The sequence below is a fragment of the Meleagris gallopavo genome, chromosome 8, assembly GCF_000146605.3.
Source record: "Meleagris gallopavo isolate NT-WF06-2002-E0010 breed Aviagen turkey brand Nicholas breeding stock chromosome 8, Turkey_5.1, whole genome shotgun sequence".
Classification (NCBI taxonomy): domain Eukaryota; kingdom Metazoa; phylum Chordata; class Aves; order Galliformes; family Phasianidae; genus Meleagris; species Meleagris gallopavo.
Genome location: NC_015018.2, coordinates 3,443,595 through 3,469,812, shown reverse-complemented (window position 1 = coordinate 3,469,812; position 26,218 = coordinate 3,443,595). Strand labels below are relative to the sequence as shown.

The following is a 26,218-nucleotide window of genomic DNA, read 5'->3' as shown; positions in this document are numbered from 1 at the left end:
GGGAATGGCCTCAAAGAGGCCTTGCTATTCTTCCTAGAGATCAGGGTCAGGCTCACCAGCTTGGGGATCCCCAAATCCACCTTTCTGACTACTCAAAGTTGAGAACGATGTCTGCCTTCCTAGTCAGAAGGAACCACCACTCCTAGGCATGTTTTGAAGATGACAGAAAGCATCCGTGCAGTGATGTTAGTCAACATTACAGCTTTTGGATGCCTCACATCTGCTCATTATATTTGCACATCTTATTTTCTTCAGCAGCCCATAACTTCATCTTCCTCGTGGGTAATGCTTTCCTTCTGCAGGCTCACTGGGCTGAGAGTTCCCATATCTTGCCATTAAAAAAAATGAGGCATCAAAGCAGTGGAGTATCTTTTTCATAGCCCACATCTCTAGATCCTCTGACCGAATGATCTGTGGGGGGGATCTTTAATCTTAAGGCACAAATATGGTTTTGAGAAGTCAACATTCAAAAGGGAAAGGAACATCGCAAAGAAGTGGTTATTTTCTTAAATCGTCTGTATCACTGCTCACCATGGTGGATTTCAGCTGTTTGAAATGACTTTAGTAAAAGAGATACTGAAATGAAGCCTTGCCAGTCAGCGAGCAGTTTAATTCTTAGCAGTGGAAACACATGAGACAGTAAGTACCACCTTCTTTCGCCAGGCCCTTTTTAGCCCTTTACATTTTAACCACATTACAGCTTTCCATATAAAACATATTCCCACAGAACCACAGGGAGAGGTTTCTAATGTGCTGTGAAGGACAACATAACAAAAGTGACTGTTGTTTAAAGAAGAATCTCCCTAAACAACACAGCTACATTAAAAGGCTAATCATCCTCCACACTTCAATAATCTCGTTGAGGACAGAAAATAATTCCAAATGCCCAAATCACTGTTTTTTACACTGTCTGCATGAATATGAAACATTAGACACTACATCCAGTATTTCTAAACAAAGAGAAAGCTCTTTTCATCTGGAGACTGAGAATTTGAACTGGTGATAAACATGAGAAAAAAAATGATATAGCTAGTTTCTATCATTCCACATGAAGGAATAAGCTACCAAAAGGTTTCATTAAATATTTTCATTCCAACACAACTTAGAAATTAAGCTAATTTATCAGAGAGAGGTTCTGTCGCAGTGACATATTTTATTTTATAAATCCATCTAGACTAAAAATAAACTCAATACAATGTTTTAGAAGATTACTGTACCTTGAGGGCACCCAGAAAAATACACAAAGTGGATTTTAAAGATACTTGGTACTGTTTAAAAATATCACATCCATACATTTGAGGATGCAAAATGAGAAACAACTACGTAAAATGAGCAGTGAAAAAAAAAATAGCTTCGTGGAAACAGCTTCAAGCACAAGGATCCTAACTTCTGCACATGCAAGGATCATAAACAGGCTTAGGCGGCACTGATATTTCAGCTCGGTGTAACAAAAGCAAAATCAGAAATCTCTAGTCTTCATTAATGCTAAGAAAAGTTATTTCCCTTTAAAACAACAGCTGAGCGTGGGTAGCTTCAGGGCAGTACCCACCTTTAATATACCATGTTGAAGAGCAAGCAAAGCACACACATATGCAGAACCTCTTCAGTACCAGTGCAAATGAAACCATACTCAAGGAGGCTACATGTAACTTGAATTAACCAAAACTTTACAAGGAATAACAAAATTAGAAGTAAAGTCAAGCCTAACCCTTAGAAACCCTTTCTCAATTTACAAATGCCAGAAAACAACTCAAGTTCACTCAAAAAGAACAGAGCATTAGCAATAAATACGACACACTGTGGTTATTTACTGATTAATAAAAATTTTGAAAGAAACACAGTTATTATGGTTATATGCCTTTGCCCCTTTTAATGCTATGCAAAATGCCATATCCTAACTATAGGCATCGTTAAGATAGCAGTTAATGAATTGTGAGGACAGTGCCTGTTCTCTAGTCATACAGTTGCAACGGGAAAGAAAGGCAAATGAGCATTACCAACAGTGTATGTCTTCAAAAATAGTCTTCTGATTGTGCTATTGTTAAAGGAAGAAAACTTTTTCACTTATTAAACATTACAATTATTTAAAGCCCAAAAGAGATCATTTTGTTAAATGCTAACATAAATACATCTGACTATATAAACTTCAAACACTTCAATCTGAGTTTTCCCAAAGGTGCAATTACTTTGCTTTCTTTCCTAGTAGCCTGGAATGTTTGTGTAATAAGCAATCTAACTGCACTTGACAACTTACCCTTACTTGACCAACAAAAGCATTGGCTTCCTCTTCCTGTACAGACAGGTTTTTTGGTAGAAACATATCAAAAACTGGCCCGTTGTCATTTACATCAGTCACCACGATATTAACTGTAGCAGTTGAAGTCTGCAGAGAAAGATAAAATTATGAATGAACTACCATCTAATTTACAATTTCACATATGATGACTGATCAGCAATTTTATTGCTATGTAGAAGATCCATCCAGTATAGAATCACAGGTGAACAGTTGACTCATTTATTTCTGCATATTTTTGTCAAACAGGAGATGTTATTCATTTGAAGAGCTTATATTTGGCTTAAAAGAAAAGAAAGGAAAAAAGCACATCAGATATGTTTTGCCGAATGTGATATTTTAAGAGTTGCAGGATCTTTAATTTAAAAACCCAAATTCAAGCAATTGGAGAGTGAAATAATTTGCACTGAGGTGAAGCACTTCAGTTTGAGCTTCATGAATTCAAACACTGTGGCATCAAAAAGCATGCCTTTGTTTTATACCCTGTGAATATAACTACAGAAGAGCTGCAGCTAATAATACATGTCTCTGTGGCCTGTGACACAGGTTGAAAACAGAAGGAATGAGCAGTTGTTGTCATCCATCGGGGAAAAGAGAAGCACTTAAGGAAAGAAAACACATTAAGATGGAAATATTACACCAGGAAATCATTACTACGGCAAGAACAGAGAAACACTGGCATAGACAGTGCAAGGATGCTCTATCCCCAAGATCAAAACACATCAGCACTTGCCTTGCCCAGCAGAAGCCATGCTGCTGTGATGGAGCACTGGATGGACATGTCACAGCTGATGCTATTACTTCTGTCCACTGGGCTGCATCAGAATATAAATATAATACAATCTAGAAAAAAAACTTACTCCTGAATGTTTTGGAAGTTTTTTGTACTTGTACTCTTAATCCAAAAATTCCGTTTCTTTTTCAAATCCTCACGTTGTGACTCGTTCCATCCTGAACCTCAGGTTTTCAGAGCAAGAGGGGCAGAACGATTGTTTCATCCTCATTGGCCTTAATTTTGCTATGACGGGCAAAAGGCACGACAAGAATGCTTACTGTTCATTTTAGTTTGCCACTGACAATACAAAGCAGATTTCCTTTTCCTAATCCAATCATCAGAGCTGGATGTAGAACGAGCTTACAATGAAATGAAAGCATTTTTTAAATATGGTATTGTTTCAGGTAGCTGCTGTCCCTAGAGGAGGCAAAACCTATTCCTAAACCCAAATTACTAAGTCCATTTTAACACTCTTTAAAGGCACACTGAAAGCTCTAAAGCTCATCGACATCTCTGGAATTTATCTGAAACATCTGCTGCTGTACCTCCTTCATGCTGAGCTACGGCTTTACAGGTCCATAATAAAAACAGAATTTCACCTCATTTTTATTACAGGGCATGCTCCTTGGTTTGCCACAGAGCAGCACGTACATTGGCACTTGCAAAGGACAACTAATGTACTCAAGACCTACTCACTGTCTTAATAGTATGTGGTCATGCTTTCATTGCTGTGTCACCAGTTCAATCTGATAACTTACTCTCTGCAGGAGCGATCCGGGAACAGGTCAATCTCCTTCACCTTCCAAATCCTCAGCGTTGGCAAGCAGCCCAGTCGCAGGAATTGGAGTCAGCTGTCTTGTTCACACAGCTACAAATCTGCCTGTTGTGCTTGCACGGTGCCCTGTGTGCTACACTGCAGTGCTACCTGTGCCAGCAGACCTCAATACCAGCACAGCAAAGCACAAACCCAACACAAACATAAGTGCACAATGCAGCTCTTCCAGAAAAAGAGTTGTCCTCTAAAGCCATTGCACAACTGCAGAAAACAGAACTGTTCCACAGTAGGCAGCCACCAGTAACTACTTAGTGCATTAAAAGTAACTAAGTGAGGATATTCTGAAATGAACAAACCAAAAAAATGCTTTCAGGCTAGCTTCTTATATTGGCTTATGTTCAGTTGTTTGCTAATTGTTTCTGAAACTGCCATTCCCACGTTCAAGGCATATAAGGAAAATGTACTTCGCAATTCATGCATCACTGTCAACACAAAACACACTCCAGAATGTTTGCTCTGATGATGCACAATGTGCAGTGAGGGTAAATTAATCTTCCTAAGCTTACTCGATTCCACAGAATAGAGAGTAATAAAAACTCTTATATTTAATAAACTGAGACAAATATGGCATGGAAAATATTGGCTTAAGAAACTACTTCTCATTTTGAAAAAATATTTCTTTTCCATCGCAGAGAATTTTAACAGCCTGAGTCTGATAATCTGTGCTATGTTCACTTCTGACAACACTGAATCAACCCACAGCAGCTCTGAGAACAGCTGCCAGAAGACACATTTGCATTTGATAGCTTCTGAAGCAAGTGCTGAAAGCAAAATTACTGTTGTGATTTACTTACAGGTCTCATTTTTGTGCATGCTGTGGGGGTGCTCACATACTTATTTCAGATCAACACACCGACTTGCTATGAGGAACCCTTCCAAGCCCTTTTCCTAAAGGACCAAAATCCAAGCAATCTCTACTCTGGAAGCATGCTATTAATAGCACACCCCTGCAGTATTACTTTGCCTTGAGGAAAAAAAAGGCACTTTTATTCAAGTAATCTTGAAATCCAATCATGATAATATGGGAAATAGACAGCTTACTGAAACGCAGCCTAAGTCTAGAAGGGGTCATTTGAATAAGCACCAAAGTAGACTCAGATTTCACATAGGACAAGAAGATGGAGATAGCAGGGAAGGTTAAGCTCTGCTTAATACAACTTGGATTTTAAGATGGATTTTAAGATCATCTTTAATATCTTTATCAGCGACCTGGAGGAGCACGCACAGTCTCAAGTGATGAAAGCACAACCAGCTTCAAGTTTGCAGGTGACACCAAAGACAAAGCTCTTGCTTGTCTTCGCAACGCAGACATGCTGGGAATCTGGTCAGAGCACTCCCTGTGTAAGAACAGGAAGAATCACACTTTTGATGCCTTTATATCCTTAGGTAGAGTTTACCTGACAAACACAGAAAATGAAGCTACCAGCCTGACTTCAGCATATGGAGGGTGAAAGCTTAGTTCCTTGAGTTATTCAGTAGGTTATTCTGTGATGTAGAGTATGACATACTGAAGAAGAGGGATAAAAGAGTTTAACTCAGCTCTAGAAGAAAAAAAAAGAAAGTCTGCAGCATTTCACAAGAAAGAAGAGAAGGAGATAGGAAGAGAGAGATTTGAAATTGTTCCCAACTCTACTGTTACCCACAGGTTTGGTATTTTTCAAACTGTTTGCTTTTCTTAAGCACCCTTCCTTACCTGCTTGCCAGCACTGCCATTGAGCACAGCTCCACTTACCGAGTCTCAAAGTTATACATAAACTAAAAAAAAACTATCATTGCGAAGGAGTATTATTTTATTGGGATGCAAATTGGGAAAATTATTTTAAAATATTAAATTTTATGTTCACCCTAAGCATTTAGTTCCCGGGAACTAAAACGAGATTTTGTAATAATACCATTTCACATATATCCTATTTTTTGTATTGGTCACAATTTAGTGAACTATCAGTGCAGTGGCAGGATCACCAAGAGAAGCATTCACACTGAGATGCTTTAGTAGCAACAATGCTCCTGTGTACACTGGTAACAACAAAACTGAAAGTGAGGAAAAAAGTGGGGAGAACACTCCAGAAGTTTTCTATTTTATCTAAACTCGGGAAATGCGTCTCATCCCACTGATAAAATAATGCCAGGCTTTTAGGTGAAGCAACTGTCAGTTTATTACCTGTATTTCTTTGAGATGCACAGAGAAGCAGTTCTGCCATTAACATCAGAAACTACAATAACCAGAGAATATATATTTTTTTAAACCAACATTTTTATATCCCCATTAGATGGCTCCAAAGTTTTGCTTAAGTTCTCTGCAAGCTGACATGCTGAAATAGCCTTTATTAAACAACTCAAATAAATTAGTGTCTTATTCAAAACTGCAGCATGGAGCACAGTGTAGGTAACATCACAATCATCTGTCCAATGTAAAAAGTTACCAGTAACACAGAAATCACACCGACTAAATACTTGCTGCTTTAAATTTATGGTTAGGGCTAGCTACAAGCTCTTTGTTGCTGGAGGAGAAAATAACAAAGCACATGCACTGTGGGTCATACCCTTTGCAACAGCAGTCAAGATAACTTTCCTTGCACGTCAGCCAGTGCAGGAGGGTGCCAGGGCACTGAATGCATGCTTTAGGGATAAGAAGTGTGCCACAGAGAGGATAAAAGTAAGCATACTGAGAAAAGTGTGTTTTGTATGGAGCTCGGTTTCCTGTACTGATAGGGAAGCCTGTAATTTCTTGCCACCGTTCTCAACTGCAAGTGGCTGTGCCTGCCTGAGATCACTCCCAGAGCCATGCAAACTGTGCTTCATTCTCCACACATCTACAGCAACTTCTGCTAAGGGCAGCCTAAAGCAGACAGAAATGAGGATGCTTCTCTCAAGTCATCACATTACTATTTTTAAGTTGGTAATGAAGAGCCTTTAATTCTGAAAAGCCAGCTTTCTTGTCTCATTAGTGGGGGCAAAAAGATAGCTATATGACACATCTCGGAGCCTCAGGATGCAAGAGAAGGAATGTCTCTTCATTTACCACTTCTAGTAGTTCAGAAGTGCTGCAACGCGTCCGGAAGCTACATCTCAGCTCCCATGGCCTGCATATGACAGACTAAACTTAAGGCAGCACTTAGAATCACCAGCAGCATGAAGCAGGATTTCTCCAGCAAAGTTTGTGAGAAATTAACAGAAAACGTGAAGAAAACATGCTTGAAAAAAATCAGCTGCAGCTAGAATCTTTTAACTCTCCCTCTTTATTCTCACTCATGCTATACTGTTGATTACAGTCTTCATAATGAAAGCAGCTAGTACTTCAAATTTCTTACAGAAAAGTTGCTGTGTTTTCCAGAGGATTCTAGAAGGGACAGTAGAACAGAAGCCTCTTCAGAAAGAAGAGCTGGCCCTCTAAACATCACAGCGTATGTTTAATTGCCACTGAAAGTCTTTGCACAAACGTGGCTTATTCCCTGCAGTAACCATACAGAGATCTAACTCACAACTGGTTCTGCCAATGTGTGCTCCTCGTGCAAGTACCAAGATAATGCAGTTACAGAGACACATTAAAAAACACCTTGACTCTTCTACAAAATATTTGTTGGATGTGGTTTGGAAAGCAGCGTTGAAGTTATTACCAGAAATTCAAGCAGAGGAAAAAGTGCTACAGCTTCGTACCAGCTCTTCCCATTTATTATGGAAGCAAACAGTGCTTGCTTCTCTTTCATATTAACTGTAAGTCACACAAGAGACCAGTGGCTGCAATTTATAGCTTTTTTAGGTCCAAGAAAGTAGTCCCTACATATATCATTCTTCCCTAAGCAATAAATGCATCATTTACATAGCCTGCACAAATATCTCTCTCATCCTAAGTACACCAGATCCTGAGAAATGTTACAGATGATAAATTTGAAGATTTCACTTGTGACTTATTTGTATGCTGCCATTTAAATCAAGATTGGGAATTGCTGAAAACATTCTTTGCCTTGGAGAGGAAGTATTCTCAACTCTGAAGTCAAGCAAGTTCATTAACGTAGACAAACTCTAAGGCAAACGCTACCATCTCTAGATTTAACTAGTTTGCAAATAATAAGATCTGAGTTAAAGCCCAGGGCTTTATCTGATTAAAAACAAGCTGTAAATAATGCTTCTGATCTACATAACAGGAATTATCTATGTTTTTCAGGAGAACAACACTAAGGATATCTGATGTCTGAAATAACACCTACTCTTTACAAAGCACGAGAAATGGCTACTCAGATCTGATGCTACTGGAAGCAAAAAAGGACCAGCATAAAACACACGTGAATGGCATACCAGAAAAACTGCTGTGGTGTCCTTGTGCAGTGCTTCAGGAGAGTGGCAGCCTGAAGAACGACATTGCTATCAGGAGTCCAAAAATTACTGGTAAAGGAGGATGGAAAGCTAGAAAAAGGGATGGGTAAATATGCAGAAGTGGTTATGGCCTCGTTCACTAACCTGTTTGTGTGCACAGAAGTTGTATAAACACAACAAACAACATCCACCAGGCCACGAGGAAGGGGGAACATGCTGCTCTTTGCGGTCTGCTCTTATCAGCAAGCTGTGAGCCCCAGTTATTTTCAGACCTTGTTTCCTTCCAGTATACGGTATGAGAACTTTACAAGCAACATCTACTGACTCTCTACATGCCTCTCCGAGTTATACAGACGAAATGCCTAGATGGACTGGAAGAAATTTAGGAGACAGAACGGACTGAGGCTGCAAACAAGGCTGCAGCTTGTCAATGGTAACAATGAAGAAAAAAGATCAGAAAAAGCCTGGGAAGAAGGCAGAGAGAAACGTTGTATAACAGAAAAGAAGAAAATCCCTAAAGCAAACCCCTCTAAACTAAGAACTCACATAGCCAAAGAGAAATCACAGGGTGTGAGAACTTCCATAGGCAAGGAAGAGAAACCCACATGCACTCAAGAAGCACCCTGGCAAAAGGATGGCACTGGTGGGACAGTCTCCAGCCACTGATAGTGGAGTCAGAGCTCCAACCTTCCATGTCTATTTGCAGAGCAGCAAGTGTACTTTATCTCTTCACAATGATTATTTAAGTCACCTCTTCCCTGCATTTGAAATGAAAGCCTTTATGGGGAATACCACCCATGTAAGGGAAGCAGACAAGTGGTACAAACACTGGATGTTTGGGAGCCTTCCAAATCTCACTTTAATATATGACAGCTGGTGTGAAAAAAGCAAGCTCGTGGGCAGAGAAAACCCTTCTCTCCTAAAGAGGAAGTCTTGCTAGGCACCTTTCTCACTTCTAAATGGAAAATTACACAACAGATAAAAAGCAAGTTAAGGCTTTCTGATATGATGCACGTAACTTTTCAGGAAAACAGTCATTTTTTGTTAGCTACCACTTATACAGTTAACATTAACATCATTTCAAGGGGGTTTATTCAGGCAAGGAAGCACAGTATTGTTCCTTTTCATGAATTTAAGAAATATTAATTTCCACTGCACCAAAAGATCTCACTAAATGTGCCACATCAAGGTAATTCTAAAGTTCTACAGTACAGAGTCCTTTTTTTTTTTCTGGTCCCACTTTACTGATTACAGAAAGGTCAGCTAAGCAGAAACGTTTTAAAACACAAACCTTTGCATATATAAAATCTCTTCAATATTTACTGTAAGACCTGCGCATCCTTTACTCTTAATGGACGAGGGAACTGGTATAAAGCATATACAGATAATATTCACAGCACTAACAGAAAATTTACTGTAATTAATTAACACCCTGTATGCTATTCAAGTGGTAAATCCTTGCCTAAATTACCTTGATCTAAAGCTACCTGTTGGTTCCAGGCAATGTAATTAATCCAAATGTCAAGGGAGATGGATGCTCTAAATAATTAGCGATCCTCTTTGATGACTGAAATATCAAAGCGCGTCTTTCATCAAACACACACTGCACTGAAATAAAACTATTTATGTTTCCCTCAGTGACTGAATGCCCACCTGAAATGCTGCACTGCTCTGGCCAAGGAAAAGAAGCAGAAAGGTAGAATAGTGCATGGTGTCTGTGCCAACACCAGAGCACCCCGAGGCCCTGGCAGCACACTTTTAGGATAAGCTGCTCTACCACATCTTTGCCTAGCATCTAGGACACAACAACTTTTATTCCATTTTTGTTAACAACAGCCTGTGGTAATGATTTAACTATACCATTAGATGTGCAAACAGTTTCTACTAATGGTTGGTCTTTCAGATGGCACTGCTGTGGCAAAGAGACTACCCTGACTGCCCAGGAGCACCATGCTTCTGCATGCTGTAGCCAGCAGCACGTTCTTTAAGCTTCTCAGTTCTAAGCCTCACCAGTCTGATTTCAGCTCCTGTACGGACTACAGTGCAAATCTATGGATGCTTAAGCCACAGCTGAAAGTTCAATATTCTGGCACTTCACGCTTATTAATCAGCACCGGATACTCAGAACCACAACCACAAAACACAAAGACGACTTAAAACGTCTTCCAAAATGCCTATTCAACAACTTGGAAAGAAAAGATGGACAACAGGTTCTTCTGGACTTCCAAAATAGATTAGTGATCTGGTGGCTAAGATACACTGTGGGAAAACAGGACAAGCAAAGCTGAGTCTTCTGTGACTTACAGGAGAATCTGACCAACGAATGAATGGGATGCAATGTAAGCACACCACATTGCCAGCTCCTGACTGCCTTTGTGAACAAGGCACCCAGGACTTGAGTAGTCAAAATGAAGCAGGGGGGTATAGTGCTGAGTGTTTTCATGGCTGGCCGTTTGTATTTGGAGGTTTAAAATCTGCTCAAATCATACAGTACACAGTAAAACAACAGTGGAGCTTCCTGTACTATACATAAACGAGTCAACACACAAGCTCATCCGAGCCAAAAATAAAGAGCATGGAAAACTTCTCCTTTCTTCAACCAAAAGTCCTGTCCTATTTCTAGCTACTCCATGAAATGTGAAGAAATAAATTCTTGCCTTGAATTCCCATCCAAGCACGCCACAGGTTGGTAAAATTGAGTTTAACATTCTTTTCATTCACCTGACATTCTCCTGCCCATCTACAGCTTTGCCCTATTGCTAAGGAAAAAAAAATATATATTTTTTTCCTGACTACTCAGCTAATGCATCCTTAATTGTTCATCAGACTGTAACATTAACGGTGAGAGGTGGCAGGCTGTGTATTCCAAGGTCAGAGAAAAACCAGCCTGTTAATGCTCTAGGTTATCAATCAGAGCAACAATAACTTAGGAAGCACAGTTCAGCATTTTAAACAATCCAGAGCGTTACAAGGTATGTAAAGTGATGAAATGGTGTCAGCCAGGCCACATGGCTAAATGGAAAGTCATCTCGCTTCGTGGAGGCATAAGTAATTCTGATGGAACAAGCAGTCCCTGGAAGTCAGAAGGTGGTGCGTGAGGACAGGAGCGTCACCAAACAGAATTGAACAGCTAAATAAACATTGGGGCTTAGAATACAGAAACCTCAGCTACTTAGTGGTGTAACAACATAGTTAAAAGTCTCTTAGAACCTTTATTAATGAGATAGAAAAAGAATCATTGAAAAAGAAAAAAAAACAACAATTAAAAAACCAAAACTGTAAGGTGTGCAAAGCAGAGGCTTTTCCAGTGCAAAACTGCATTCAGACAGATGGCAAAAGGAGTTAGTTTGGAGAATGTGGGAGTCAAACAGGAAACTGAAACCAGTTCTTCAATCAGTGATCATTTTCTTGTAGGCATTAACTGAAATTTTCAATACAGAGGATCTTGATGACAAGCTGCAGGTGAATTAGTCTGGAGAGCATGAGTTCTGTAGTTACAGCAATCTTTCTCCTAAGGAGACACCGCGGTTTTTATGCTTTAACCTAATTAAGAAGAAAAGGTCCTCCATGAAATTACACCGACATGTAAACAAGCATCAATATTATTAATGAGAACAGTCTGCCATGTTATCAATTTGCAAATTTACATGAATGCCCTGACCTGGAGTGACCTGTCTAATAGGTGGATAGAAAACAGGCTGACTGGCAGAGCTCAGAGCTGGAGAGAATCCAGCGGAGGGCTATCAATACGATGTAGGATTGGAGCATCTCCCTTCGTGGAGGCATAAGATTCCCTCATAATCCTTGTGAGGGAAGGCTGAGAGCCCTGGTGATGTTCAGCCTGGAGAGGAGAAGACTGAGAGGGGATCTTACAATGCTTATCAATATCTAATGGGTAGGAATCAAGTGAATGGGGACATACTCTTCAGTGGTGTCCAGAAACAGGATTAGAGACAAAGGACACAAACTGAACACAGGAAGCTCCATCTGAACATGAGGAAATACTACTGCGAGGGTGACAGAGCCCTGGAACAGGCTGCCCAGGGAGGTTGTGGAGTCTCCTTCTCTGGAGATATTCAAAACCCACCTGAATGGGTTTTTCCTGAGTAACCTATTGTAGGGAACCTGCTATAGCAGGGATTTGGACTAGATGCTGGAGACCAAACACTTGTGCAGAGACACAAGGAAACCTTGCAAATTAGTCAAACATGCTGCTGCCTGGCATGGAAGAAAGCACGGATTTAATTGGCTGAGCTGCCCTATATCAACTATTTATTAATCAAGAACAGAGGGACTTTTACAGCTTAATTTTTGGTACTGGCCCGGTGGGTGGCAAATCCAGCTAACTGTTCATCCTTTTGTGCAGTATCAGCAGAATCGTAGTATGCAAGAGAAATTAAGCCAGCTTGTAAAGTAAGCCATATTGCAGGACAATTTTAAGAGTCTAACTGCCCCTGCCACCAACAGAAAATATCTTAAAAAACAGAAGCAGCTATAACTCAGGTAAGAGACCCCAAACCAAGCAACAGAAAAGAGAAGACACGAGCTAAAAGAGTGCGACCACATTACACTGTAAGAGCAATTAACACAACACACACTGTGCAGATACAAAACTAATAGAAACAAAACAAAACAAACAAAAAAAACCCAACACATGGTATTGAGGGAGGAAAGCGGATAAGGAGATGGCAGGGAAGTGAACACAACACAGCTCTGTGTGTCAAGAACACACAATACCCAAGAGTTCAGTGACCGACTGCTGCTTTGCTCAGCCTCCTGCTTGTCAGATGGCTGCTATACTAGTCAAGAATTTATGCTTTTTGAGAAATGATGAGCTTTATGCTAGCACTGAGAAATCACTAATATCCTCCACTGATGTCATAACACTTCTTCGGGTGGTAATTATTAGGGAACCCCAAACACTGACTTCTCTGGCCTTCAATAGCTTTTCTATGCATGGAATGGTACTTCAGCAGCATAACATAGCCCAAAACCAAAAGCAATTTCTTTGTTTACATTGACACATTTCACAGCTGGAACTTTAAGATGAAAGCAAATAAACTCATAGCTATCAAGACCATTCTTGATAACAGTTCACAAGTAACAAAACCAAAAACGTTAAGATGAAGTACTGAGGAGAGCTGTAGCCAGCTTTTTAATGGAAAAAGAGCAGGCTCTGTTACGGTTACTCCATATCACCATGGAAAAATATAATGGCTCTAAAAGCTTTATAAATACTTCGAGGAAAAAGAATCTAAGCAACTACTGAGAAGGAAGGCAAATCTTTGTAAATGGAAGTAGCTCAAGCAGGGAGAAGCAGCATGCCAAAGAAATAACACACAAGATTTTCCTTCTGCAGCAGTCAAGACAGGGTGAACAAGGGTCCAAACACAGGGGATTTCTTGATGGCTTCTGAACAAACTGGCAAAGATTTTTCTGTTTCAACATTAAAGCTGAACACGGGCTTCTGGAATAGCCCAGGTAACGTAGATGTATTATTTTACATCTTTCGTATAAAGAGTAATTTTAAGGTCACATACTTAGAGACTTCTCCACCTATGCTATTATTCCATGGCATGAGTCCACTGCAGAATGGCTGCACTGCATTTATCTTGCATGACCTCGCTACAGAACATTCCCCACGCTGACACTGCTGCAGACTTCTAGATACTGCAAGCAGACCGCATGAAGTGTCGGGCTACACATTGTAACAGCTCAATTCTTAATCTTTCAGAGGAAACTCACCCCATCTGGTCTGCCATCCGAGGCTGTAACGATCAGAATATAGCGATCAGTGCTTTCTCTGTCCAAGGGCTTTTCTAAGGCTAGCAGTCCAGAACTAGTAACAAAACAGAAACATGAAACATTATCAAAACGACATTTTTTAAATTTCTATGAGCACTTTTGTTCCACTACTTTGCCATACACGACTTTTTCTCCTTGAGCAAGTTAATAAGCTCTAAAGGCTTTATTACAACTGAAAGCACGCTCTGTATAGGTAAAGGCTAATAAAAAATGATGAGCAAATTTCTTTGCTTTCTGCTTCAATACATGTGTAATTCAGGACTAAAATAGCAACACAGTCATATATAGGATTACAGATAGATAGTCCTACAAAGGGCTCAAATTTGTTAGGAGACCGCAGTGCTATAGTAAATGAGAGAGAACCACAAGCAGTTTATCAATCACAGAGGAGTCCCAATAGCACTGACAGGATTACAGCACTAAACTTTGGGAATACGACACGGTGGTTATAAATATGAATCTCCTTAGAGTTTTATAGGAAAAGTCTACTTACTTGCATGTTGCATAACTGCAATAAAGTGCTGCTACGAGCTAGTGCTCTTTCAGTGCAAGCACAAGATTTACTATATTCCCTAATAATAAAGTATTAACACAGGCACGGATGTTGTGGAGAATAAATCATTATATTGTTACTACTGATGCTCATTTATGAAGAGAAAGTGATGAAAGGCTATTTGGAGGCCATGAACACAAGGGATGAAATAAGCAATGAATTAAAGCGCTGCTTCAAAGGTGGGGCAAATTCCTGTAAATCTGCATTAAGCAACATGGGCTTCATCTCTAGGATGTACTGATTTCCTCCCGCAGAATTCTGAAAGCTATCTCTGAGGTTCCCTAGAGCAAGACAGGGACAGCATTCTATTGTGGACCCATGTGTTCTGAATTAGGAAGATGAGAAATGCTTTGCTGAGTTGGCAGTCCTGTCCAAGCAAGCTAAGCTCAGCTCAGCCTTCCCGGCACAACTGACCCTCCCACCACCAGTGCTAATGCCAGGCTTTTTGTTTACTGGTTTTTGGTGTCTACTGGAACGCTGTCAGTGAGGCAACGAATGGATGCCTCTCACCAACCCCACTCAATCCACAGTGTATTTGACAAATATGCAGTGACAAACACGGGTACACAATGATATTTGTCCTCTTATTGCATGGGTGAGTAGCTTCTCCTATGAAACTCCACCAGACATGCCATGTGCAGTTTGAAACATTTTAAGAAAATCACAACGTATGATTTTTCTGTCTTGGTATGCAGTGACTTTCCACATTATATCATTTAACTTTATGGGGACATCAGAGACACAAGTCCTTACTGGGCATAAAGAGTAAGTTTAACTGGTTGAGTGTGATCTACATTCATAACCTAACAACAACTACTTTCTTAAATGTCTCTATTCTTTCTTCATCTTCTAGAGCTGTGCATTTTTTCTTTCTTAATATGCATTTTGAAACTATAAGATAGCTCTTATGGTGTTCCTCTGAGGGGATTCAGCTAGGTATGGGGCAGCAGAAATGCAGCCTCTAAAGCAGGAGTTGAGGTACAGAATGACATAAGATGCCCTGGGTTACAAGCAATTCACCAGTGCTCAGCTACTGATACACAGACCCAGGGGCTGCACAAAATCAGTCTGGAGTCACAAAGAGAACAAGCAAGCATCCGAATCCGTAAAACACACCATAGATATTGAATTCAGGTATTTAGCCAGGTTTACGTGTGATACAGAGCATGTTATCAAACAATAAAATTATTATCCTAGAGCGAGTAGGAAGAAACCATGAACCTCCTTGTCCTTCTCCCAGGGCAGGATTTGAGATGCTGAAGACTCAGCATATAACCTTGTTCCAGAAGAGTATGCATATTTCCAGAGAAATGGACAGATACTGAAAGTTTGGGTATATATTTATATATGTTTATTTGTACATGTATAAAATATTATACAAATATATGTGTGTGAAACTAAACCCATCTCTAGCAATTCTCTTATTTTCAGGCGTTTTTGCAACTCTATTAGCCATAATAATAAACTCACCATATTTCAGTATTTTGTCGAGTAACACCATAATAAAACTTGAAAAGAATATTTTTTCATAGGAAAGTAACAGTGAAATAAAAAAAAAAACAACCATAACACACTTAGACGTAAAGTATTAATTCACAAGAGAACCAAAGGTGAATTGGGAGTAAAATATGGCTGACAAATACTTCTTTACTAACACTGACGTATAGCTGCATGCATCTGTAACAGTTTTTGCAATATTTTTGCACCATCCCATACTACTTTGTCAGCCTTCTCCTTTCTACCACTTGAGCAACAGCTGATTTATACAGACTCCTGAGTTTAAATCGTGGATTCAGATGTACTTGCATTTATTTAACATCCCAGCTTTCAATCACCACTTTCTCTGTTATGGAACATTACAGGGCACTGAATCAGTGCTGATTGTGATAAAGTTGTTTTACCAAGGGAAAAACAAAACCATTACACGTTCCTCTGACTGATTTCTAGATAAAGGAGATATAGTAGGTAGATGTACCACTGACAACATACACTATCCATGCTGCTAGGTGGGCAACTACACAGCAAATAACTGAAATGTCCCATGATGCAAGAAAAAAATCCAGATGAGAAAAAAGGAGAGGAGATAGAATCACGTTCATGATCACCGCTTTAGCCTTGATGTACTGAAAAATGCATCAATCTTTATGTAAAAACATCTCATGTAGCCTTCATAAGCCAATCACAAACTGCAAGCTTTAATATTAATCCTCCTTTAAGCTTCCCTCTAGGCATTTCAGCATTTACAAGAAAGTGCGTGAATGGCTGAAGAAAACTTTGTACAAATATTTTGCAGGACAAGACATGTACGGATAACAGAAGAGAGAAAACAATTGGAAGAGCTCTGCTTTTTGCCAAAAGGCAACAAGAGATCAAAAGATGAGGAAACTGCCGAGTTTGTGCTGAAACCCTCAAAGCACCGTGATGTTCAGACACGCACATAGAGGGATGTGAGGCTGGGGGCTCTGTGGGTCAGGTCACTCATGAGAGGCTCTGAAGGCTGTGTGGCATTGAGGAGGAGTGCCACTGTCCCTCCCTTACTGCCCCTGTAAGGACAGGTGACACGGGTCAAGGTGGAGAGGCCTATGAGTGCCCTCAGGGCCTGGCACCTGCAACACTGACCACAGACGTGTACTGTGTCCATAGTCTTCAGAGAGCACACCAGTGTTTTCTTACCTGTTTCCAGACTCAATTCACAGCTGTGAATTCACACACCATCTTTAACAGCTTGACTTCTGCCTATCTCCACAGCGTTTACATCCAAAGCTGGACAATACAGGAGCTATCCAGGACTCAATCTCCAGACTGCTCTCAACACAGTGGGTTTGGCAGACCACTCAAAGACGCCCAGAACTTGTGTATTTCATTAAAAAACAAAATAAATCTCCTCGGTATGGAGAACTATTGGGATTTTGATGATGCAAAGCAAAAAGTGCTGTGCTGAACACAAATTATATGGAACAGCTAGCTACCTGCTAAGTTACCAGCCCTTGGAGCACCTCCACTGAAAGCAGGTGCACTCTCCATTACTCGAGTTGCAAAGGTGTCAGAGTATGACTAATCAGGTTTCTCCACTCAGAGAATGATTATTAGTATTGCTAGCACAGAAAAGCCTACAGACTTGTGTTGTGCTGAGCTGATGGAACAAGGCACACTCTCTTTCCAGTTTGCACTGAAAACTCCAGCCTTACACAATGAGTGAAGCCAGCAGCCCAACACTGCTTCCTCCTCTGATCATTTCAGTGGAAGTCTATTCTCTAATCTGTCCATTTCCTTGTCTAACATATATTTATTGTTAGAGATCCCATTGATACCAACGGTTAGTATTAGTGGCATTAGCATCTCTTGGTATCTTCAAGGCTTGTTTCCACACTGTTTCACAAGCTGTTTGATTCTCCACACACAGGAGATGCAGTAGTCAGTAATTTCATTGCTTGCTCATAGAATCACAGAATGTCTTGGGCTGGAAAGAACCTCAAGGATCATCAAATTCCAGCCCCCCTGCCACAGGCAGGGCCTCCAACCTCCAGATCTGGTACTAGACCAGGCTGTCCAGGGCCCTATCCAACCTGGTCTTGAACACTTCCAAGGACAAAGCATCCACAACCTCTCTGGGCAGCTGTTCCAGCACCTCACCACTCTCTCTGTAAAGAACTTCCCCCTGACATCCATCCTAAACCTTCCCTGCTTGTGCTTAAAACCATTCCCCCTTGACCTATCACTGTCTATCCTTGTAAAAAGTTGATTCCTTTCCTTTTTATAATCCCCTTTTAAATACTGGAATGCTGCAATGAGGTCTCTGAATTACTCAGAATATAAGGACCCATACAATCTCTCCCTTACACCAAACTAGGAGAGATTTTACTATTATACCCACGATGGAAGCAAGTAAGCCTCGGTTTACGCCTATCCCATCACCTACCACAGGATGTCAGCTCACCATCCTCCATTCTTCCTGCAAATAAGACTCTGGAATATAAATAATAGTTGCTTGTGTAAAATCAAGGAGATGAGGCAGACACAGACCTACATGCTGCTTTGTTATGCCCTGAAGTACTCTGCCTCCCCCGCACTAAATTGGTATTCAATTTAAGGGGAAAAAAAGGGTTATAAAAACAACGCTCAAAACATTTTCCACCACAGCCCCAAATTCTTGAAGGTGGAAATCTAGAGCAAAAAAAACATACCTGTCATTAGTCAAGAGCTGACAAGTGTAAAGGTTTTTAATTAATCCCTGGTCACTCTTTTAAATAGAAAATTTCCACCTCAATAGGTTTCACCTACTAAAGTGTTTAAAATAAATAAATAGTCCCCTGTGAAAAATTCCTGAGTACAGTAGCATCCACAGAGCTCTCATTAGTGTCCAAGGACACTAGAGAAAAGATGAATACGTCTGATTACAAGTCTTTTGTTTTGCTCTCAACCCACATACTCATTTGACTAGAAAGTTACAGATCTATATTCTAAGGCTTTTCCACTTACCTTTGAGAGAGATTAAAAACTTGTTGTGGATCTCCATTCTCAATGAGGTATTTTATAGGGTCACCCTCTCTATCAAAAGCCTTTAGGAAAAAAGAAGATAAAACAAAGTCAGTTGCAATGCTTTTCATTCTTCCCTTCAATTTATTAACTGGAGAATTAACCCCCAAAGTTCCTCTGAAGTTCTCTACAGGAATGCTGCTGATCTATTTCTAAGGCAGTGCTGATAATTACAGATGGGCCACTTACGATCAAGCTGCAGCACATCTTATCCTACAGAGGAACAACAGTATCCTAAATACAAACTTCTTCATCATTACTACATGTGAGCACACAGCAGTGCAATATGAACCTCAAGCTTTATTCAGTTACTTTTGTGCAAGTACAGACCAATGTACTTTTGTTTTCTTCATTCCAACTTTTTGTTTAGATTATGTTTACCAGAGTCCCAGTCCTTTTGCTTATGTTCCACTGAGAAGTGTGGGTGTATCAGTATTCACCCTATACCTTGCTTTCTTTCTTGGGAGATGAAAATCAGGATAAGAACTTAGAAAAGAGCTATTAACAGCATCAAAACAAGTCTGCTTCATTTACTAGATGGCAAAAGAACTTTTCCAAAGTTGAGTAGACTACTTGTGAAGATAAGCTTCGGCTAATTTGTTTTATTTGTTTCCAAAAATCATCATGATTTTTTTTTTTTTGGGTCAGGTTTACACATACCTTTTTCCCCAAAAGACTATTAGGCGCTTTCCAGAGAAAATACATTTATTGAACTGCATCACAGTTACAAGCATCCAGCATTCACAATACAAAGTGACAGGAAAAACAATAAAAATATTGCTATGAGTATTGCACGGAGGTCGACCAACAGGTTCAAAAAAGAGCATATAGGATTTATAGGAGACACGTCAAAAATAAATAAGAAGATAAGGAGAGAAAGTATTTTGGTGTTTCTCATCTTTCAGTGGTCCTTTTCTCTCTTATCTAGTTTTCTGTAGGCATTTGCTGTAGACCACAGTCAAGGATTGTGCTCCTTTGGGCTAACCACCAAAAAACAGTTCTTAAGGTAAAAAAAAAACCACCATGAAAATAAATAAACAAACCAAACAGAATCAACAAAACCTTCTAACTTAACTCCCCATCCAAACAGAATAACAGGCAATGTTCAAGTTAGAGTAAATCTGAGATGTGTGGAACTATGTCACAGAGTAGATAGTACAAAGATAGTAGATAGTACAAAGTAGTAGCAGGAAGGGTGATGCTGAGCAGGTCCAAGGGCTAACACTTTGCATCCCAGCTGCTACTGTGCAGGTAACAAAAGTAACTGTGGCAGCAAAGGGGTAAAATTTCAAATTAGAATAGGGGAAGAACAACACAGCGCATATGTACATAAACAGAGCTTCTTCAAATCATCTGCTGAAATTACAGCCTGATGAAATTCATCCTAGTATATAAAAACATGGGCTCAAGCAATCTCAAAGCCATTAGTAGTTTTCTTTGAAAACTCACAGAGGACGTACGTGCTGAAGGGCAAACACGAGCTACATCTTTCACATAGGAAAGAGGCAGGAAATCACACAGCAGACAGGTAGAGCTCAATTCCCAGAAAACAACAAATAATCAAATTATCTGTAAGTACCCAAGATGACAATATGGAGATAGATAATAGCCAGGCTAAATTTCTCAAGAACAAAAGATGTCAAAGCAATCTAATTTTCTTTTATAACGGGACAACAAGTCGTGTAGGTAGGAGGAAAACTAGGGATGTAAAAATGCATCCCCGCCAGAGTAGGGCTTTTCACACTGCCTTATGTGACATTGTCACAAACAAGTTATGAAAACATTATGACCACACGGAAGGTGGGATTAAGCTGCGATTAAACTGATTATAAATTAAGGTTCGGACAGCATCGTATAGCATTTAGTATTGCAAAGGTGTGCATACTTCTTCCAATACTGATCCGTGTTTTCATGAAAGCCATCACTGGCAGTACAGGGAATTGGTTTATGAAATCCATAGACAGCACCGTGAGACAGGAGGTATTAGTGCATTAGATGGTGTCAGCAGAATTCTGATCACCCTACAATGAAGACAGGAAGGGACAAGGTTTTGTTTGGTAAAAACAAGGAAAAAATGCTGTTAATCAAGAGTATGAAAGCTCGCAAAGATTAGATGCAGAAAATGTGATCAGAGAGCACCTATGAGGACAACAGTAGATCCTGAATCATTGAAACCACACCACTGCTTCTGCCTTTAGTGATCCTTTCCATACTTTCCTACTAGGGTATTCTCTTGACCTTACCTCCAGAGGGTCTGCCCTCAACTCACACGTAAGAATCTCTCAGAGGTTCATTTGTGCTCTACACTCATTTGTAACAACACCGGAGTCACTCAGAAAGACAATCAGAAATAAGAGACTGCAAATAATAGCAAGTTATTACGTACGTAAGAAAAAGATTTAAAATCTGCAGTTCAGAAGAAAACAACATTCTACATCTGCTGTTTCCAGGTCAATTGTATAGAGGGACTTCATACACAGTACATCACCTCTCTGGCACCACACCTGGACCACAATAAAAGTCCTACTTCTGTACTGCAGACTCCCACAAAGATGAGATTTGCATATTTTAATTAACATCTGGTAAAACGCAAAGCAACAAAGCCTCCCAGGCATGCAATAAACTCAGGTTTATTTACAAATTAATACAGAGAAGATCATTTAATACCACATTACTTAATCTCAACTGGTGTTAATTAAAACACCAGTCGCAATCAACGGGGTATATTATAAAATAAATAACAGATACGTCAGAAATAATGTTAACCTTCCTTCATCAACATTTCTATATCAGTAAGACCACTCGTGAAATTAAAAGTCATCAAGAAAATTAACATGTGACATCTATAAAATGTTTGGGAGCTGGTAATATTACCCATTTAGAGGCAATATCCCAAGCTATTGTTAAAATTCCACAAAAAAATAAAGGATGACTAACAGATAGCCTCACCTGGAAAAGACAGCAGAAGATTTCAAAAGCTTAAATACTAAGTTTATGAATGTTTAAATGTCCTGGCCGATTTTATGCAGGAAATAAAAAAGGAGAAAGACAAAAATATACTCCACACAATAAAAGTCCTTTAATACAGATGAGCATATTAATTCAGAATGAGGAAGCTGAGTTAGCTCTATAAAGACAAAGCATCTGCTTTCCATGTTCAGGACCATCAGTCCTGCAAGAGAAACTGTCTTTGACAAATCCTGAAGAGATAAAGCTACACATAGTTGTCATTTAAAAATTAAGTATTTTTCATTAACAAAAAGCGTACAACTGAACTCAATTCAGGCATACTGCACTGGTAATAAGATAAATCTACACCGCAGTAACAATAACCAAAAGACAGCATTTTCTGTGTAACTTCAAAGCTCTTAAAACTGATGTATTTCACTCTTTCCCAAAAGGGTAATTGGTCCCTTCTGGCATCCTGGCCATGTAGCAAGAGAACAGCCACTGCTCTATCACCAGCATCCCAGCTGGGCCCTGGCCATCTCCCAGGCTTACTCAGCATACCTCACACCGAGATAGATTTGAAAACAGTACCTAGGCAGAACATTTGGTGGTAAGTTAAACAGTAATGAAGACAGATTATTCCAACAACAGACTTCACTATATAACCACATCTGAATCACACAAAATCCTGAAACACTAAAAACAGGCTTTTCTGCCTTTGAAGACTACTCATGTCTTTGGCCACACATTCTAACATCTGCCAAGTAAACACAAGTGTTTCTGCTTATCGGTGTGCTCCTGATTCTCTTTTTTCTGTAGTGTTTCAAAAAGACAGCAGCTCCCCACCAGTGTGGAGAAGGCTCCTGAGCAGCATGGATCTCTAATTCTGAACTCACATTAAAGTTGTGCCAGCAGCTAATTTTCAGGATTGAGCTAAATGAGTCATCGTCCCTCAGCACAGGTGATATCAACTTAGCTATCCATGACCATCTTCCATCAGTTTTCAGCACGCTAGTGAAACTTACCCAATCACCCTCACCAGTGACTCTAAGTTCCTTTATTTCACACTCTTGGGGTCAGATCATTTATTTTCTGTGTATTTACTGAATGTGTGCAGTATACAGAGCTAAACCCCTCAGCTGACATGGACTGATGCTAATGCCATCAAGTTCAGCAGATTTCAGTAGAGCTACACTGACTCAAAGCAGATACAGGCTACTGCTCCATATGGTTCTGTTTAGCTCAGGTATCTCGTCATCTTCCTTTGACTGGTTTTATATAAAGTCTGAATATGGGGAGAGGGAGAGAGAAAGCCAATCTCAGGAGAGCATAATGCACTGAGTTTACTGCTTTAGACTTGAGACCATAATTATTTCATAATAATGTTAACATCCTGATCCCCCAAAAACACATTGAAAGAATGGTAATTTATCTGTCTAATTTGCACAGCTGGCTTTCAAGACAAAGCACAAAAGCTTGGGGAACGGAAAATAAGCCAGCAGAAAACTGATGCATTAACTGTGCAGCACCACACAGAGAAACAATGTGGGTCTGCAAAACAGGTTAATGCAGCATTATTTATAAACAGTACTGGATTAATGTGCTTGCACTGCTTCCACCTGCAGAGCTATTTTGGGTGGGGTAGTTGCTCGGAATAGAGATGTATGCAGAATGAGGCAGTGAAATCTGCTTTTTGTCAGCCTGTAGCAGCAGTTGTTACATGCACTGAAGGGAGTAAGCACCTTCGGATGCTGTTCAAAGTATGTCAGGCTAAAGAAGGCTGAGTGCCAAAAATCTTCCTGAAATTCAATGGGAATGAGGTGCAGAAGTCCCCAAGTTATTCTGATTTGATGGCACAAAAACACACAAGAAACACAGTTTTTTCAAGTTTTAAGCCATTCATGACATTCTTTATCATAAATCTCATCCCGCGTGCAGCCTATGGTACCTTTTAGCACATCCAGTGCCAGAAAAAAAAGAACTTTCAGAAACATCCACATCAGTTTCCTGTACAGTATGTGTAAAGGGGCTATTTATTACAAATAGACACTCTCCCTAGAAACCATCCTTCCCCACTACATCCAAGGACTGAATTCCTCATGACAAACAGAAGGAATGTGGTGAAGGCTTACAGGGAAGCTTCTGTACCTGCAGGTTTAACAAAATGGCCCCAGTCCTCATGGCCTCACTGACTTCCAGGCTGTACATCAGCTGCGGAAAGCGGGGAGGGCTCTGGTTGTTGGGTGGAAGGACCTCAATATAAACAGTAGTAATAGAGCTCCTGCAATGAGACAAAAAAAAATACAAGTCGAAGTCAATACATCAGCAAACACAAAGCAACCATCGTCTGTCTTATTCTTTGTGTGTTCTGCAAGTCTAACAATCTCCCCTTGCTCCTTTAAAAGCTTCAGGACATATTTTTTCATTCCCCATCAATAAGAAACAGAGCTGTAACATTAACAGAGGAAAAGCTAAATAACGTCTTTCAAAAACAAAACCATAAAATGTTGCTGCATTCACCATTGTAATCCCTTGGTCCTCTAGAAGAGGATGACAAATCCTGTGATAATAACTCCTCCTGCTAAGCACATCATCTGCCTGTAGCATCCCTGTCATGGTACTGCTTGCTTCCTTTCTTTGTAAGAGAGGGAACTGAAAGCACTGTTGGAGAGGTAATGCTGGGAGAAGGCTGATGTACACAAGCAGGCTGCATCAGTGCGGTGGTTTATGTGGATAAATCAGGTGAGTTAGCCATGGCAATACAGGAGGCTTCAATGCCACTGAAGAGACACGGCAAGCCCAGACTGCACTGAGCCACTAACGTCAATGTAACACAAAAAACATCCCAGTCTGCAAGCTGAAAGCTCTCCTGGGAACCTTGAGACCGCTACAGACCTCACACAACTATGCTTAGACGCTCTTAATATTCAACTGCTCCAAAGGTAGAGATGAAGCTAGAAGTCTCCCATAAATTGAAAGGAAGATTTGGCTCAAAGGGACTTTTCTTCTGCCCCGTCCTCCAGCAGCAGGATGACAGGCTGATGGGTGGGGTGTTCAGTTGGTAGCAGGGACTGAGGTGCTCTAAGGAGATCATGGGGCTGCCTCTGCTGCCTCCAGGAAGCCCTGAGAGCTTCTGGAAGGCTCCAGAAGTGGCCATCCAGCAGCTGGACATGTCAACTGAGCACCTGCATCTGAACAACACGCTGCACTGCAATGAGCCCTCAAGGTTTAGCGGCGCCATGCCACAATGCCTTCCCAAACTTCCATCAGTGCCCAGCAGCCCTGTTAGCCAATCCCAAGCTTCTCATGCACAGAGGTGCTGCAGTGCCTAACCACATCCAAGTGTCTCTGGAGTGTGTTAATAGAAGCAGGCACACCCAGCACATGGGAATGAGAAATCTTGCTGCTTTGATTCTAACAGCCAGCTCCTTATTTGATGTAATCACACTTAAAACAAGTATGTAACATGCACTGAAATGCATCAGCAAATGACAAAGCCTCACCATCCATCTTATTAGGAAGGATTTAAGAAGCTGAATTTGCAGACTAGTGGCTCAATGGATATAAACAAATCCAGCACATTCACATGACACTTACAACTGCAGTTGATTACTCAGTTTAGACTACCTCGTTACTAATGACAGTCACTTTCTAAAATTCCGTGCCTTCTTGTCTATGACACTTCATCATATCCCACTAATCTGAGTCAACATTCCTCATTTACACACTTGGAATAAAGTAATATCATCATCAAACGATCAAAACTAGATATAATGAATGAACAGACAAAACCTGAGAACCCAGACTGCGTGTTTTCTTGAGATAGTTCATGACTTTGTTTGATATACAGAACCAAATAGTTGAGTTTTAGTGCGCGTTTTTCTTCCATTGCTGAACATCTAATAAAAAACGGCTGTTCTTTATGACTTCTAATCCTGCTACATTTCAATAATGCCCAAGCTGATTCATTGTCTATCAAGGTCCTTAAAAAATGGTTTCTGCTCACTACAGTAGTAAGCAAATTCTCTTCTAATCTTTAAGACAAGCTGACAGAAGTAAAATACGAGCAGGCTGCAAACCAAAAGCAGCATAGGATTAAATAGTTACTTTTTTTTTCTTTTCTTTTTTTTCTTTTCTTTTTTTTTTCTAATTTTCTAG

General features: G+C 40.1%; 1 protein-coding gene across 7 annotated transcripts in view; it reads right to left on the bottom strand.

The window, feature by feature from the left end:
- The window catches only part of PCDH15 (protocadherin related 15), a 566,546-nt gene that overhangs the window by 128,209 nt on the left and 412,119 nt on the right, over nt 1-26,218 (bottom strand). For all 7 annotated transcript variants that reach the window (XR_002117515.2, XR_004160438.1, XR_002117520.2 and 4 more), the window contains 4 exons: nt 24,209-24,341; nt 19,055-19,134; nt 13,963-14,056; nt 2,255-2,383 (listed from right to left, as the gene is read on the bottom strand). Coding sequence is in view for 3 of the 7 variants with exons in the window: in XM_031554340.1 (XP_031410200.1) it covers nt 2,255-2,383; nt 13,963-14,056; nt 19,055-19,134; nt 24,209-24,341 (436 nt within the window). In the remaining 4 variants the exon portion in view is untranslated. The remainder of the gene's footprint in view (nt 1-2,254; nt 2,384-13,962; nt 14,057-19,054; nt 19,135-24,208; nt 24,342-26,218) is intronic.